At 39.4% G+C, this 18,725-nt stretch overlaps 1 protein-coding gene across 1 annotated transcript in view; it reads left to right on the top strand.

Moving 5' to 3' along the window:
* The window catches only part of exoc4 (exocyst complex component 4), a 143,898-nt gene that overhangs the window by 69,041 nt on the left and 56,132 nt on the right, over window positions 1-18,725 (top strand). The window contains exons 12-13 of the mRNA XM_047389858.1: window positions 16,766-16,868; window positions 18,076-18,192. Coding sequence (XP_047245814.1) covers window positions 16,766-16,868; window positions 18,076-18,192 — 220 coding nt within the window. The remainder of the gene's footprint in view (window positions 1-16,765; window positions 16,869-18,075; window positions 18,193-18,725) is intronic.

An 18,725-nucleotide genomic window follows, 5' to 3' on the forward strand; every position in this document is an offset into this window, starting at 1 on the left:
ATATTTTTGCAAGGTACTGTTCACTTTAGTCTGTTCCTCTTTATGTACTTTATTACTTGAATTCTATAGATGCAGAAAGTTTACTAAGATTTTGAAATATAACATGTCATATTTAAACTATTTCTGAGTGGTTTGACTATTTCCAAATGCCAATATTTAGTATTTCAATGAAATGGCACACTGCTTGACCCCAGTGCTCAGCTTGCTGATGCTTTTACTTTTTATCATTTCTTGAGACACCAGCTCAAAAGAAGACCCTGATTAGCAAGCTGCCACTTCAGTTTCAGTTTACTTCAATCATTTAATGTTACAGCAACGCACATGCTTATTATATTAAACATAGACAGAGCATTTCTGCAGATTTAAAACCAGCCTTCATTTCATCCCTTTTATTGTTTGATTGTATAATTATAAGCCCCTTTATTGGGTTATATTAAATTATTTATATCATTTATAGTTAATTATCTTGCTAATTAATTTAAAACCCAATGGTCCGCTTTGAAATGTGCCCAGCAGGGACTCTTCCTACCCTCTCTCCTCCTCCCCTTCGGCCTCATTTCCCTCTCCTGTTCTCCTCAGTGCCATTTGGTCATCTTAATACAGGAAATATTTCATAGACAGATTCTCTGTTTACCCATATGGCCAAGTGCATAAAACCTTTCCACTCACACACATTGCCCACACACCTGTCACTTTCTTAAAGTGAAACACTCAATGTTAAAGGTCAGTGCTAGCTCAAGGTTGTCTCTCTCCCGTTTCCTCTAGAGAGCCCTCTCAGGTGGACACTGGCTCACACTCAGACGGAGACATGACATTACAAAAAGCTGGCTCGGAGAGGCTATGAAGAGATCAATGAATAATTTAACCCCTAACATCATACTTCCCCCCTGCCAGTAAGGTATCCACAAACACCGCTGTCCGACGTGGGTGTGTGCAGTTCGAATTATTGCCTCTTTCATTCAGCTGACGCCCCCATGCGTGCTGAGGAGTGGCTGTTTCTGAGGCGTAATGTGATGTGTGCGCGTTATCCGAGCTGTAGGTATGATAGACACACAGCCCTAGAGCTGACTTCCTGGAATTGCATTTTTTTGGCCGACTCCAATATGAGACCTGTCACCTCGTTCCCTTCAGGCCATGCAAACCTTGATTGAGGCATTTCTGTGAGGTGTCACTATCAAGGGTACACACTTGTCTGTTTTTTGTGTTTGGATCTGCTGGTGTGCAATAGGTAATAGGTTGCAGAAGAGTTTTATATGTTTTCAATTATATGTCCTCTCCTTTTTTTTACTGTGGTTTTTTCTCCGTTTTCATTCCCCCCATTTTTCATGTTCTTGTCGTCTCTTCCTTCTACCCTTGATTTGCCCTCACTTCTTCCTTTACTCTTTTCTTCACCTCCCATGCCCCCTACTGCTCCGGTCCTCTGTCAACACTGTCATACATTGGGAAGCCCTTCAGTGTATTACAGATATCTCACCAGTGCTGCTATTTATAGCACATTCTCTTTTTAAATTAAATCAGGCTTCAATGGAGTGCCCAGAACCATTTCAATTTACTACCTGGATGCCACAGGATGGAAAGTCCTGCACCAACAGAAAGCTCTAAAAGGAACTGAGGGCTGACAGGGAAGAGACGAGAGGTGGAGGAAAGGTGTGGAGAAGAGGAAGGGAGTTGTACTGAAATGGTGCCACAGAACACAGAAGAAAAAGTAAAAATAGGAGGAGGAATAGGAATTTGAGGAGAGAAGGGTAAGGGAGAAAGATGAGGTGAAAGACGACAGGCTGAAGTGTTACAGGGAATAAAAGGCTAAGAAGGGTGCAGAGACAGAGAACAGATGAGGCAGACATTAAACAGGGATCTTACGCAGTCTGGGGTACTGTGAATATGATTAAAGTATTTCCAGGCTTTTTATCCTCCCTCCATCCAGCCATCAATGCATCCATCCACCATAATTAATCTTCATATTTATACCTCCATATTTGACACTTATTAAAGATGCACTGAGCTGATTTAACTCTGGAAAAGTGTAGAATTTGATCATGAAAATCAGTGTAGCAAAGTGTTTTTAAATCACTAGAATAATGTAATGTGAAATGAGTCCCCCAGTTGTGTGTTGGCAGATTTGACCTATCCTCATCATATGAAAGATAAATGTATTGTACTGGCATCTATTGGTTGGGAGCTAGAAAGTAAATGTGTTGCACCAAGGCTACAGAGTTGGAATGTAAGATGAAGATGTTTTTTCTAAAATCACAAGAAATGACCCTTACTTGCCTGTATTCTTCAGGGCAACTTTCCATTCACTTTCCCCCTTTGGGACAAAATAGACTCATGTCAATCCTGGCTTGCAGCCCTTTGTGTGTTGGTGTGCAGGTTAAGTGTTTTTCTCAGTACTTTTGAGGCGAATTGAAAAGTGCCTTAACACTTGGCTCTCTCAGGAATAGTTGCCATTTCAGGCTTACTGAGTCATTCACTGAACCTTGAATGTCCTTCTGTGGCTCAGTAGTTTATACCATCTCCCATCAACTTTGCTTAGAATAGATTGTAATGTGTAGGAGTGTGTGGACATATATTAGTGTCTGTAATAGTATGAGCTCATTCACGGCATTTGTTGCCATTGCTTTATCTGTTATCTATCTATGTCTCTAAAAGACCTATATGACTTTTTTTGGCTGTGACAGATTCTTTTTGCCTACTCCCTACCTCTGTTGCATTTTAGCCTGAGTAGTACCTTCAATTAGGTCAGGAGTTATAATTCCTTTGTCATGCTGTGATTTCCATCCATCTGTCCGTCAAGCGATCGTCTTCTGCTTATCCAAGGCTGAGTCGCAGGGGCAGCAGCCAAAGCAGAGAGACGCAGACTTCCCTCTCCCCAGTCACTTGGGCCAGCCAAGAAACATAGTCCCTCCATCGTGTCCTGGGTCTTCCTCTGGGCCTCCTCCCAGTGGGACACCTCCCTGCCTCCTGGAGGCATCCTAACCAGATGCCGAGCCACCTCAACTGGCTCCTCTCGACGTAGAGAAGCAGCGGCTCTACTCTGAGTCCCTCCTGGATGACCGAGCTTCTCACCCTATCTATAAGGGAGAGCCCAGACACCCTGTGGAGGAAGCTCATTTCGGCAGCTTGTATCTGTGATCTCGTGCTTGCGGTCACGACCCAAAGCTCATGACCATAGATGAGGGTAGGAACGTAGACCGACCGGTAAATCGAGAGCTTCGCTTTATGATTCCGCTCTTTCTTCACCACGACATACCGGTACAGCGCCCGCATCGCTGCTGACGCAGCACCAATCCAGTCTAACCCTTACTGCAAACAAGTCCGACTTACTGCCGGCAATGCGGACCAAGCTCTGAAACCGGTCATTCAGGGACCTAACAGCCCATATCAAAGGGCCTGGTTCCCCATTCTCCCGGAGTACCCCCCACAGGATTCCCAGAGGGACACGGTCGAACGCATGCTCTTCCTAAATCCGAGGTTTGACTATCCGATGGACCCTCCTATCCAGAACCCCTGAATAGACCTTACCAGGGAGGCTTAAGAGTGTGACTCCCCTATAGTGGAAACACACTATATGGTCCCCCTTTTTGAATAGGGGGACCACCATCCCGGTCTGCCAATCCAGTCTAACTGCCCCCGATGTCCACGTGATGCTGCAGAGTCGCGTTAGCCAACACGACCCTACAACATCCAGAGCCTTAAGGAAGTCCAGGCAAATCTCATCCACCCCCGGGCCTTACCACTGAGGAGCTTTGTAATCACCCTGGTGACCCGTCCCCCACCCCCACCCCACCCGAACGTACAGGCACCGAGATGAGGGGCAAAAAGTATGCCCACCCCAGCTCGGTGCCTCTCACCAGGGACAACTCCAGAGTGGAAGAGTGTCCAACCCCTCTCAAGGAGACTGGTTCCAGAGCCAGAGCTATGTGTCGAGGTGAGCCCGACTATTTCTAGCCGGAACCTCTCTACCTCACACACCAACTCAGGCTCCTTCCCCACCAGAAAGGTGACCGGTGCTGTGATTTCTACTGTTTTAACTTTTCTTTCTGAGAAGCAACACTCCAAAAACTTTTAGAGAAAGCTGCAGTTCCTCAGCATTGATCACCTTTAAGTTTTTCCAGACTGATTCCTGACTTTTTCCCCTGCTTTTGCGTTGTGAGGTCAGTTTCTTTTTTCTGTTGATCCTACTTTGGTAGCAGAACAAATAAGTTCGATGTAATCATTTGTGCTGGGAATAATTGATATTTTGCTTTTTACTACCTAGTTTACTTTATTAAATGAGTGCCATCCCTCTGTGGGAGGCCACTTAGAGCGCTGCTTGTTAATCAGGATTGTTTTGTAAACAGGAGATGAACACTTAAAAGTCATGAGGAGGATACAATAAGACCTGAAGCAGTTTTGTTAGCACCTGGCCCTCTGTCGATAGAATTGTGTCTTCGCTTAGTATCTGGTGGCTGTTATCAAGAAAATAAGCAATTAAAGGGCACTTTCACCCACATACCCCTGTCACAAACATGGCCATCACCTGCCTCTCTGCTTATATTGGCTTATATTGTACAGCGAGCACAAATGCAGTAATTTGGAACCAGTAGCCTCCCATTGTGACATTCAGGCATCTTTGCCTCTCTGTGGTCTTAATGGCCAAATGCTGCTTGTAAAAAAGCTGAATCTCTCCTAGTTTCCGACAGCCATCCTTTATTCACAAGACAGCAAATGAGGAAAGCAAGAAAAATACAACTGTTCAAATAAGTGGGGGTATATTTTTCCACATCAGGGGGTTGCTGAATCATTGTTTTTAAATTGCGGTAACATTCTGGTCAGGTGACGATTTTAGAATATTGTAGCCATTTTAAAAATGTGAAATTTTGTTCTGTGAAACATATAAAATTGCACTTGTATCTGCAATATCAGTATGTGTTATCACCAAGGACTGCCTGGACGCATTGTTTGGTAGGATACAACACTTCAAGTGTCATCCATTCATTTTCTGCATATAGTTAATATATTTGGCCAGTTGGATGGACTCTGGTTGCTATTAATGCCCACACCTGATGCTCATTTTAGTGCCCAAACACTAGAGCGGTGGGGATATTGTGTAATAGTTAGGACAGAAAAGGATACAAAAAAATCATACTCTATATTGTCATCACAATTTTCAGCAATACTATCTCAATTATATATTTAGCAAACAACATGCAGTCCTTGTTTATTTATATAATGTAAAATTAAAACACTTTATCTTAATTTACACTACCGGTCAAATATTTTAGAACCCCTTTCTCATTTACATTGTACATCGATTCTCACTGAATGCATCAAAACTGTGAATGAACACATTTATGGAATTGTGTAGCAAACAATAAATTGCAAAAGAACTTTAAATATGGTTTTTATTTTTGGATTACTTAAATTTGCCGCACTCTGCTGTGATGACTGACATATTAACCTTTGGCGTCAATGAACCTCTGGGAAGTTCTTTCGAGACTGTTTGAATGACAAACCATTTCAGGTGACCATCTCATGAAGCTCAGGGAGAGAATGCCAAGAGAGCAAGGCAATAATCAAAGTAAAGGGGGGCTATTTTGGAAAAGTTGAAATATAAAATTTTTTAGAGTTATTTCACTCTTTTTGTTTACGTAAGTAGACCATACAATCTTAAATGGTAAAAGGTTGACCTCAAGTCCAAGTCCAGTTGATTCCAACAAGTAGTTGAATTTGCAGCAGTTCCTAATCTTGAGCAAGCATGTAGGAACAGTGGAAAGCAAGGTTTCCCTTTTAACAATAAGAAAGGTCCAGCAGAAACATACTGATTAGTATTTAGATCTAAAACTAAGTACTAAACAAAAAAAGAAAATTCAACTGCTCGTTTTATACTGCTGCAATCACCGTCGCTACAATAGGACCAATAAGCAAATCTAAAGCCCTATATCAAATATTGTGCTAAAACTGTTGAGGAGAGGAGTTGGAAAAGTGTTTAACCAGGAGCTACAGGGGTGTGCAGTGCAGATGGTAGTTTAGTGGTTCTGTGATATGAATGAGTTTGCAATGATCTTTGGGTGTATATTAGGTCTTGTTGACAAGTACTTAAAAGAATCACATGTTGGCCTCTGATATTTTCAGCCACAAGCACATACAGTGCTGGTGAGAGGTTTACATACATTATGGCCATTAATTATTAAAAGGTAGGTAGGTTTAAAGTTATCTTTTAATTTTAGGACATGTCTCTTTATGTTAAGCACATTAAGACTCCTGATTGGAACCAAATAGAGAACCTTGGATGGAGCTAAGGATTAGGGTAATGGCAAGGAGACATTCCAGCCTCATAGACAAGGAACTCATCACCAAAGAAAGGTCGTCAAAACACCATTGGAAACATGCAAACTCTGGTCAGCAATATTCAAATACATCTACAAAAGCAATAAATTAATGTAATATTCATGCCCGTGATCAACATATGTACAATTTTCCCTGTCATTGTTCGACAGCTCAGCTCCTAAATTAACGTTTTAGACTTCCAACTGATTTAGTGTTGAACACATTTTTGCAGGAAGATGCAGATGAAAAATGCTGGACTAGTCAAATGACATGATATTTACCCAGACCGACTGAACCTGCAGTTTCAAGTTATTGCTTCTTTCCTCTGTATGCAGTTGTCAGAGACTTCTGACGAAAAAGACAACCAGCATCAAACCTTTCTTTTATCCCCGAACAGACATGAGGCCCAGAATTGCTTTAGGTGGCATTGAGGAATCAAACAAAAGAAGTACTGTGCTTGCATCACTTTGTGTACACCTTAAAGCATCTTGACCACATTAACGCTCACCAGAAAAGACTAACGAGAGACTCACTTTTCGATACAATTAGGGGGAGATAAAGAGATGGAGGGTGGGGAGCATGCTGTGGCAAGATGGAGGACTAGGCCAATAGCGGCTGTAAGGTGGTGATTTGTCTTTGAGGCTCTGTGGTGTTGGCAGCGTCAGCTAAACAAGGCCATCTCATTTCCTGTTGTCTGCAGGAAGCGGCTGTCTGCTACTGCTGCTGCTGCTTCTCAGAGCCCCTGGTCATCAATCTCCTCTTTTTAATTGGTCTGCACCACACTGCGACATGCCAGCAACACACACACACACACACACACACACTGAGACCTCCTCACACAAACATGCATACACAAGCATGCACTTGTATTGACAGAAATATGTGCAGAGACATAAATGCCAAAGCGAGCGATTACACGTGAGGTCGTAGTCTCATGCGGTGTGCAAACTTTCATTTCTCAGACCTTTTCGGTTTTACCTCCTATTGTTTTTATTCGCACTTTTAAGGGGAATTAATTTAGTCTTCTTCATTTAACTCCATGCAATACTTTTCATGACACAGCAAAAAACAAGGTGTTGGAACGTTTCTGCCTATTTTTTCCTGACAAACACTGTTGACTATTTAGTTATTTGAATCCAAGATTAAGCTCTTGCCCAACGACTCCTGGAGATAGTGTACATTGTCAAGTTAAGTTGCTTGTGGTTGCCAGCTGTATCAGGCTGCCTCATTAGCTGACCACCATTTCTCAGGAATAATTGTCAAGCAATTACGACACCTAGAAAAGCACTTACAAAATATATCTCAATAGAAATTTTATACTTTAGGCTTCAAAACACAGAGTCTCAAATTTTCTTCTTACGTAAAAGCCAAGTTATGAAGCCAACGGAAAATGAGGCAAAAAAATGTACGTCTACAAGATCACAGGACAGCAATAGACAGATTACTGCCCTTTGGATGTCAGTATGATCTCTCTGCTTTGACAGGTTGTCAGCACATTCTCATCCTTCACCTACTTATATAGTCAGATTGCCCACTCCAGTCCAAACATCATTGCTTTTCTGGTACATTTTTTAATGCTAGTTGGAGACGGAAAACACAGGTGTCCCTAAAAAGTTGTAAACCAAATACAAGCTTTTGACATTTAGGTTGAAGCTTGTGAAGGGGATACATTAATTTTGGTTTTGCGGTTAATAACCATGTTTCTGTTTGCAGACATGACAGGAGATTGCCATCAAAACAAACAAAAAAAAAATTCAAAATGTTATGTTGAAAAAAACGACACCTTTATGGAAGATTTTAATTGCATGTTACGCTTTGCAGAAGCTCTGTCTGCACTAATGAAGACCAACCTTAGCATTCCCAATGTTTGAGGATGCTCCAGCAGAAGGGCAGCCTGACCTGTTTTCTGACTAATTCAGCTAATAGGTATTTGACCACTCGAAGGGACACAAAGGCTGATTCTACAGCATTTAACATTTCATCGCACAATGGTCATGTGATATGTAAAAAAAAGAGAGAAATGTAACTGTAGTATCACAGCAAAAATAACTTGGGAAACAATAAGACTAGCTTAGCATTCGGGTCCATGGTGATATTTTTTCACACAAAATATTAAAAATATAAGTTGAAAAGTTAAAATTTAAATACACATTTTTTATTCAAAAATAGAGTTGCGTCTTAAAGAAATGAAGTGAAGTTTCAGCCTAATTGTCAAAAATTCTTAAATGGTTTATCTCTGTAACCAAGATTACATATAATTTAGAAAGTTTAAAACTATTCTTCATTTTGTTAATTACATTTTCAAAACATGGCAGGGTCAAGCATAAAACCGTGAGAACAGTCAACACTAATAGATTGTATCATAATGAACACTTTTCTGTGGCATCCATTATAGTCCATATGGAGGCTGTGTGCATTAAGGTCACATACGTATAGGCTCTTCTGATAAACTATCTTAATTTTGCTGTTTAAAGTCATGGTTGTGATTATGAAGCCCATTTATACCTTCAACTGCAAGCATATAGACAAACTCACTCACCTAATTTCCATACAAATTTGCATATTGCTGTCTTCCTCTTTGTTTTTTCTCACACAAAGACAAATGCCAATGGCACCACACACACGTACAGACTTTAAGCAAACAAAAAGCCTTCGGTGTATGTGATGCAGCATCAGAGGGCAAGAGCAGAGCAGGAAACAGTTGGAAGTCTGGTGGAGACGTGGGCGGTGTGTGGGAAGACCATATGCATTTCATCAGGGAATGATGAAAACACATGAACGCACACTAATTCATAAGCAGTACTGTCGCTTATTAAAGAAAACAATCTGATTTCTTGGTTCTTTTCCTTTGTTTTACACACACACACACACACACACACACTTTCATCAAATTCTATATAGGGTACAGTTGGTAAACACCAACTGGAATCTTAATTCTTTTTTGAAACCTGTTTGTGATAACGAGAAAAGGGTTCTTGTCAACTAGTCATGCATCTGAATCTGACATGGGAAGCTGACACACTGCCATCTTGTGGTGGTGGAGGCAATTGCTTGATTGACCAATAAGTGTAATGGACCCTATGCAGTATGTGGCAACACATAAGAATACATGTTTTCATGATGATAATAATGAAAAATAAGAATTTAGTGATGCCAAACAAGAAATCTACTTTTTGTATTTTGAGAGGTTGTGTTTTCAGGTGTTACCTCATCAATGTAGTATCCTTGTAGAAATGATTAGGTTGGGTTTACTGAAGTGTGTAAAATTACCACCAAATCATTATTGAACGTGCAATCCGATAACACTGAAGGCTGCATTTCTAGCACTTATTGACTAATCATCAGGCATGAAAGCTAATGTTTATTGTACCATAAAACCCATAAAATGTCCCCAGCTATGAAAAATCCATTCATGAGTTTTGAATACTGGAGTGATTGCGGCACCATGAAAGAATAATAGAGATAAGTGCTCCTGGCTGTTTTTAAATGTTCTGCTTTGATGTGTTTGAAAAACCAGGTAGATTTGACATCTATCACATACGCAGGTATGCAGCAACACACTCCTTAGCTCTCTCTCCCCTTCTGTCCCCTGTCTGTGGGCAGAGTCGCAGTTTGCACTGTCCTTGGTGTGTGACAGAGCAAGCCTTTCCCTCTGAGCGGCAAAATCAGAATCCACCGCAGCTGATAGGTTCGTGTCTGTGGGGAATTCTGGGAGATTTAAAAATGCTGAGTCCCTAATGGATCTCAGCACACTCTTATTCTGCTGTCTCTCTCAAATCTTTGTTCTTATCCCATTTCTCTTTCAATGGCAATATGCTGTAGCATATATAGAGATAGATTATGGGATCCCTATCCTTTCAATTTATAGAAACATTTGTTACCTTGGGTTTAGTTTCTGCTAGGAAATTAATCCAAAAATGTTGTTAGAGACAATTATCTCTGTCTTCTCTCATCTGTCTAAAAAGTAATTAAACTGAGGGTTTGTTTTTACCCTCAAAAAGCCTTGTCCCTGTTAGTATGTACATTTTATGCTCTCATTTCTCTATTTTTTAAATGTATATACACGTAGGGCATGCCATCTAAGATTATCCTGCTCTAGACCAAGGCTCTGGCATCTGTTTCCTAATGACAGATAATTACATGCTGTCAAGGACAATCATCAGCAGTGCTGCTAAGAAACTGACTTTGGAGTGCAACTGATGCAGCAATGGGAGGAATCAGAGGGAACCAGTCCTCCTTTTTTGTTGCCTGTGGTGTAATGAGGATACTTTTAGGAATGATTTTATTTATTTAAAATTTGTTTAGAATGTACATAGTTATTGCTATTTCTCAATCAAAAAGAGGATCAGAGGATAAGTATGCAGTGGTCATGCTGTGGCCTTTGTTTGCTCCCTAAGCAGCTATTTGTATTAGTCACAGCATGGATTTCACTGTGTCCTTGTCTTTCCTTCCCTAAAATCACCTTAAATATATTCATAATCCTCAGGCAAAAACTGTTTTTTTATTTTTGTGGGTGATGAGAACGCTTCTTTCTTCAACATCTCTTACCCACATTTTTCTTCCATAGTTGAGAGGGGAAATGGCATTTAAAATTTATTATCTGCTTTGAAAAACAATAGAAAGGGCAAGTGCAATTTATTTTTGCTTCATATCTTTATTATTCATAGGTTCCCTCTCTCTAAAACATGATATATGTTCTTTGTTTGTAAAGCTGAATATGTATTACCCATTCGATGTAATTACATTTATTATAGTTAATACCCTTATCTTTCATTATTTTTGAGTAAAAACGTTTGCCACCAATATTAAAGCTAGAAACTAAAAGAGCTGAGTATTTTTTTCTCATGATGTACCCACCGTTCAGTCTGTCGCTGCAGTGAGATGGCATGTTGCTTTGACAGATTTTGTCCTTTTGCTGCAGGGGCTAGACTGCAGCAACATGTTGTCGAGCATCTGTTCTCTTTTAATCTAATTGGACAGTTTGAGTTTTTTAACGTTAGGCACACAGAGCTTTTATTGTCGCTCTGATCAGCAGCAATATTTATTATTCTTAAATCAGTGAGCAACACCACAACTTTACTATCTGATGTTGTGGTGATCTTATTCCACCACTGCTATGAAGATGCTCTGTTTGGACCAGTATTTTGAGATGCTTGGAAACTGGGTATTTAGGTGTGCATGCATGCTTTTCGGGGGATAGATAAGCTGATTATTTAATTTTATTAAGATTTTACACTCACGGACGAGTTCACACTGTGCTGGTGCTGCTGTTTCTCTACACTGCCTCCACAGCTTCTCCTTAGCAACTTAGCCAACACCTCTGCTGCACACAGCTGCCATATGGATGGATCGCTGTTTGGATGTGTGTGTTGCTGTCACTTCACAATGAAGCTGACATGGCAAACATCACACTTCATGTCCAATTATAGGGGGATCATAAACAGCTCTTGAATCTATGGAAAAGGAAAATTATCACAAGTTTGATTTAAAGGTTAGTGTTCATCATATTTTAGTACCAGAAAAGCTAAAATCCTAAAAGTATGAAAATATTGACCAGAATACAGAAACATTGTGAATGATTGGACATGCATGTATGACCAACCACAAATAGGATGCTAAACTTGCTTTAATTAATGCTGTAAAAGGCTGGAACCAATTTGCAAACATAATGCTAACATGTACTGAATATCCAATTCGTTGCTAATGATTAGCATCTGTGCTGTAATATTAGACTTTACAATCAGTTAGTAATATGTAAAAATTTAACATAACATCAAAAATGCATTTACATTGATTAAAGGCATATATTTCCTGGGCTATGGAAAAGAAATGTCTGCTATTATTCTAACATGCATTTTGTCATTTCTGTGACACTGAACCTCTACGGCAACACCATGTGGTCAAAAGTGTTTCAGAGCCACCAGCTACATCAGTTACATCATCCTAAAAAGGGCAGACTTTGCACATTTAATGTGCACATGTGGGGGAAGGTTCTGTTTAGCCAACTTTTACTGCAAAACTTAAAATGAAACAGTTTTGGTTTACTGGTTTAAGAAGCTCCTGAAATATATGAGAAGGGATGTTTACCAAAATACTGGTTAGAGGTTGTCTTTGCAGATAAAATAGCCTGAAAACTGTTTCTCTATGGGATTGCGCTGTAATTTATTCCGGTTTAAACCCACTTACTTGAATCCGTTTCTGCTTTGTCTCGTTTTTTCAGTGCTTTTCCTTTTTATTTTTTTCTGCTTGGATTTTTTTCTGCTTTGGCATCAGTTTTTCTCCCAGCAAGAATTCTGAAATTAATAATTTCAAATAAATTGTGCTGCTTTAAAAGACTTTTCCTTGGGAAACTGACTGAAAACTTAGACACTGAATGCATTATGGTGACACAGCTGTTTGAGGAAATGGGAGTACTGTGGCAACCCAGTGTGCATCAGAGTACATCCTTACTTACGTCTGAAGTGCTTCAGAAATAACGATGTTATGAATGCTGCCCTATTTTTAGTTTTTACAATGACAATTTTTGTCATGAATGCTTAACAAAAAACTGGGCTCTCTACAAAGTATGGGTATGTGCTGGTTTATGTGGTCACCAATATGCTGCCCTAAAGACATTTCCTCTGGGTTCCCATTCCTCACCAGAAAAATTGCTCTATAATTCTTTGATTTCTGAACTCAAAATCAAGCTGGAGAATTTGCTATCACTACTTCCTTCCTGGGTGACCATTGTGTTAAGTATTGATGCCTAAATTCGGCGTTGATTCAGTCTTCTGCAAATTTTAGTGCATGCTGAGCTGCCCTTTCCTTAAGTTGTCTCTTTTGCATGTTTTTGCAAGTTTCTCGACTTGTTACATAGAAATGAATGGGGCTCTTTTGAGGTACGAGTCCAAATACAACTTAAAAGGAAGAGCTGTAAAAATGATGATCCATTTCTTTGAAATTAGCTTCAATATATGTGCAAATGTTCTTTAGCGACTTTGGTTGTCTAACAATGTTTATGACTTTCAGTAACATTGGAGCTGCACAGTACATTAAATCATAACTACAATCATAGTACCAATGAGTGTGATACTGCATTTGGAAAGGCATTGTTTGGTAGGATATTATATTTCAAGTGTCAGGCTGTTAGAATGCTTATCAATAATATATTTGGCCAGCCGGATGGGCTATAACTGCCCTTAATGTCCCCCAGCTTGATGTATGTCTTTAGAAGCTGAGATGCCAAAGCTTACACAGAGTGGTGGTGGATAGTGTTTGTTAAAAGTTGTTTAGATAACTGATGATGTTTAGCAATTTAAACCAATGTGAAACTGAGGTCTGTCATACCCCGGCGGCTGTCATTTGTGTGTTTTTCTGTAGGAGGTTTGACTCAGACTTCGACTCTCTAAATGGTTCCCTGTAATGAGTTTAGACTCTTCTGCTTTGAGTTTTGAAACTATTTGATGGTTTTTAAATGAGTTAAACAAGTGTTTGTGTGTGCTAAGTTGTTTTGTGTCATTTGATATCATCATCATCTAGTGTTTGTGTGCTCTGTAACATATAATGCCATCAGCAAGACGTCTTCAGGACGTGTAATGATAATGAGTTAGGAACATTTTAGTTTCAGGATCATTTGTAAATCACATCCGCTGCAAACTTTGTTTTTTCTTCATCCGTTTCTGTTCTAACCAGGCTTGATGGTTGAGATGGTGTCTGCGTTTTTGGGTCAGTTACCATGGCTGAGCTTCCTTGCATCATCCATAGCCTCAGTAAACAGTAGAAGGGGCTTGCAGCTCTTTTTTGGCCCACTTCCTGTTGCTCGTTGCTCAAACATTATCACCTCTCCCCAAATCCGTCATCTTGACGCGTGTATTGAAACAATGACAATAATGACAACGTGCGAAGGATTGTAGAACAACACGTTTAAACTTTTTTTCTTCTAGGATCAATTTCTGAGAATGAAGCTGTCGACATTTTTCCCCTTTAGGAGGAGAGCTTTTGAATTGTGTCCTCTACATATTTGTAAAATTGAGCTCTATAGCTGGCTTCCTATTGTTTTGGAAGTTTGACGGTTTTAATGAGACCGCAGAAGAGTTTCTAATACTTAACTTTCTGTTGTGGTCGAGTTTCAGTGGGAATCAATGGAGGATTTAGAGTGGGCTTAGATTCCTCCCTCTCTCTAACACACAAGGGTGCAATCCCCAACTACACGCACTCAAACATGCTCCCTCTGCCCTTGCTGACTAATTGGGTGCAAATCTTGAGAAGTACAGTGAGGAAAATAAATATTTGATACACTGCTGATTTTGCAAGCCTTCCCAATCACAAAGAATGGACGGTTCTTTAATTTTCATCATAGGTACACTTCAACTGAGAGAATAAAACAATCCAGAAAATCACATGGTGTAATTTTTCATTAATTTGCATTTTAATGCATGAAATATGTATTTGATACAATGTCAAAATACTTTTAAATTGGGTCCAGGTCTGGAGACTTGCAATGCCACTCCAGCATCTTGAAATACTTCTTTCGGAACTACTTCTTAGTTACCCTTGCTGTGTGTTTCGGGTCAGTGTCATGCTGTAAGACCCAGTCATGACCTATCTTCTATGCTCTTAAGAAAGTTGTTGCTGAAAATCTCACGACACATGGTCCCATCTATCCCCAACCTCAAAGCGGTCCAGTCGTCCTGTCCCCTGTGCAGAAAAGCACCTCCAAAGCATTACGTGTTCACCTCCCAAGCTTCTCGGTAGGGATGGTGTTCTTTGGATTGTACTCATCCTTTTTCTTCCTCTAAACATAGCGTGTGGAGTTTATACAGAAATGTTTTGGTCTCATCTGACCACATGACCTTCTCCCATGCCTTCTCTGGGTCAGATCAGCTGCAGGGTTTTAATCCATGACTGCTTGGTGTGTTACTAATGGCAACCTTGGAGACTGTGGTCCCAGTTCTCTCCAGGTCATTGACCAGGTCCTCCCATGTAGTTCTGGGCTGATCCCTCACCTTTCTCATGATCATTGATACTCCACAAGGTTATCTTGCATGGGGCTCCATTTCTTAATTATAGCACCTACAGTTGTTGCCTTCTCACCAAGCTGCTTGCCTCTTGTCCTGTAGCCCATCCCAGGCTTGTGCAGGTCTACAGTTTTTTCTCTGGTGTCCTTAGACTGCTTTTTGATTTTGTCCATGGTTATGAGGTTAGAGTCTAAATCAAACAGGTGCAATTAATACAAGTAATGAGTGGAGGATATGAGGGCTTTTTAAAGGCAAACTAATGGGTCTGTGAGATTCAGAATTGTTGATTCTTGGTAGGTAATAAAATAATTATTTCATGCAATAAAATGCTCATTAATTATCTAAATATCATACAAAGTCATTTTATAAATTTTTTTATATTCTTTCTGTCATAGTTGAATGTACCTGTGATGAAAATTACAGACCTTTTCATTCTTTGAAATTGGGAAAATTTTCAAAATCTGTGGTGTGTGAAATACTTATTTACCCTACTGTATTTTAGTTTTCTGTTCTAGTACATTCACATATTCATCTGTAAGGTTGGCTTTTGTAATTAATTATCCACCTGCTCTCATTTATATTAATGCATAGATTGTGCAAGCATCTTTATCTGCAGTATTACTGAAGCCTAGAAATGCGGTTCTCTTGCTTTTTAAAAACGGCCATATCCAACTAAATTCCCTTCTACAGTTCTTTCTTGCCTTATTCTTGACCGAGTTCATCTTCTGCTAGTTTTTTGTGTCTATTCTTTTTCTTGGCGAAGATTTCCTCACTCAGAACATTTTTCTTGTCTTTGTTTAGGTCATACATTAAATGTCTTCCAGGTCAAAGAATATGTTTGTGAGGAGTTTGATTTATTTGTGCATTTATATGGACTGAGCGCTTGAGAAAGCACTTACTCTTGCATGGTTTGCCCTGTGGTGTGTGTGAGACGAGGCCAGTGACCAGTGATTCACTGATAAATGACGTGCGCATGTGCCTCTACAAACCCATACATAACTGTCTGACCCGATCTGATATGACCGGACTGTAGCTGTATGGAAAAAAATCCAGCCTTTCCGTAGCTCAGATTGCTTCAAATTATTAACACTGCATCCTTTTTGGTTGTTACAGTTCCTTACAATTATCAGTGGTCTGATTTTGTCTATGTTTTTATACACATCCACCACTCCATACTCAAATTTTAGTCGGGTAATTCAGCTAAACTCTTGCCAAAATGCCAAAAATCGGTCAGCACTTCACCCTGACCGAGGACTTTGGGTGAAGTGCCTTCAACACAGACACTTTCAGAAGCTTTTCCAATATTAGCTCCCAAGTATGCTGAACTCAGAGCTTTTTCTATGTTGCTGGCCTCCAGCCTGTTTATCTGTGCTACCATCAATTCAAACATTTTTAGGTGTAACCTGGCCTCTTTCTTCAGTTTTGTTTTAATTTTGATATGTGTTGTCTTTTATTCCCAGATTCATTCAGGAGATAGAGATGAACATGGGCCCCAGTCAAGCCAAGCAGTGCCAGCTCCGAGCTTTCCTCACCTACTACATTAATGACCTCTTCCTTAACCAGGTTGGTGAAAATTATAAGGATTTGCCTTTAATACCGTCTGACTCATATCAGCTCTCACTGTTTAGTAGAATATTGTAGTTTTCTCAGATACTGTGACATTTTTCAGGAGATAACTCAGGTATGAGCCATTGTCACTCTAAATAACACACTGACTCACTGTAATCAAAACACATTAGCAATCTGTTCTTGAACGTTTTTGTGTCTTAATAACTGGAACCTTTAGTGTGTATTATAGTGTTTGTAATTTGCATGGACTGCATTGATAAACTTTTAAAATTGTCAAAAACTGATTAAAAATAAAACTTGCATGGTGCTGAAGAACACAGTGTTACTTTAATTAGGTACATAGATCCTTTGTTGGCTGCTTTATTGACTATTTCATATGGATTTTAAAGCTGCTTATACGTCCCCATGTGCTCGGAGAGTCCTTATAATGATTTTGTCGAACTTTTAGACAGAAACATTTCACACATTTTGCACGGTGTCGTTGCAAGATTTTGTCCTTTTTATTTTCAACTTAGAGCTAATAAATTAAAAATATAACAATGATTTTTGATCAGACTGTATTTCTGTTTTTTTCTTTCTTACCAACATTGTCTTTTTCCACAACCAACAATGACAAACATCCAGGGTCCTTGATCATTATTCCATTTATATAGTGAATAAACAGCAACTCGAGAATTAAAGCCACATCTTTTTATTGTCTGACATACCTCTGTTTTTCTGTTGTTTTTTGATCATGACGTAGGTCCTCAGAAGATTTCACTCAGCTGAGGAGAGTTTAAGTCCATGACTTTGGAAATAGTCCTGAATTTTTAAATATACAGTTAAAGGTTGTTAAAAGGTTATTAAAATTAGAAATCAGAAGTTTCTATTAGAGAAACTCTTAATTTTCACATAAAAGAGAAAATTTCTGCAGTATGGGAGCTGTTTAATTTAAAAATCTTAAACTGACTTGCTATATGTTGTCACACAATTGTGATGCTTTATTATGTTAATGTATGTCCTGAAAGTCAATAAAAATGTTTAATTTTTATTCACAAAATAAAAAAGTGTTGTGAATCATTATGACTGATTAAATCATGTACATGTACAAAAAAAAAACATCAATTGTTTTGTTAAAATGTTTTTTTAGACTTTAGTTCCAGCATCTTTGCAAACAGGGTTTCATATTACTCTGTTTACACTTTTGTCCATAAACCATCAGGTGCGGACAGAGATCAACAAGGAAATCCAAGCAGTAAGTAAGGCTGCTGACCCCTTGAAAGTACTCGCTAATGCTGACACGATGAAGCTCCTTGGTGTCCAGAGACCACTGCTTCAGGTGAGAAGTTGCCACCTTAACATTCCATCTTTTCTAACATAAACAGGAGACTATTTAATTGTAATTGTTTTCCTCATTTATTAGCTTTTCACCTCTCAGATTGTTTGTAATATAACTTTACAGCCATATTGCTTACCGATTTGTGTGTTGCGCATATTCTCAATTTGTAGAAAAGCTGAAAAACACAACTGTTTTTTTGGCACTGTGTCACTCCTGCAGTCTTGTTCAATTGAGGACAGGCCCCTTGTGTACTCTCACCTTGCAGCTCTCTGCTATCTCTGTTCACGTGGGCACACCCTAATATTCCTTACCCACCTTGTTTCTCTCTAATATCACCATGTCAGTTAAAATTTCCTTTTCCACCCCAACCGTTTAAGACTTTTAGCTGTAAGGGTGGTAAATGCTATCAAATTCTTTCCTTTGTGGTTAAACTGAGAAGGTATTCCGACTCTAAACTTCCAAAATGTTTGGAAGAGTTTTAAACATAAACTCTGAGAAACTCTGAGAGGGATCAGCTGCTGCTTGATTGCATT

The sequence above is a fragment of the Girardinichthys multiradiatus genome, chromosome 17 (assembly GCF_021462225.1).
Source record: "Girardinichthys multiradiatus isolate DD_20200921_A chromosome 17, DD_fGirMul_XY1, whole genome shotgun sequence".
Lineage (NCBI taxonomy): Eukaryota > Metazoa > Chordata > Actinopteri > Cyprinodontiformes > Goodeidae > Girardinichthys > Girardinichthys multiradiatus.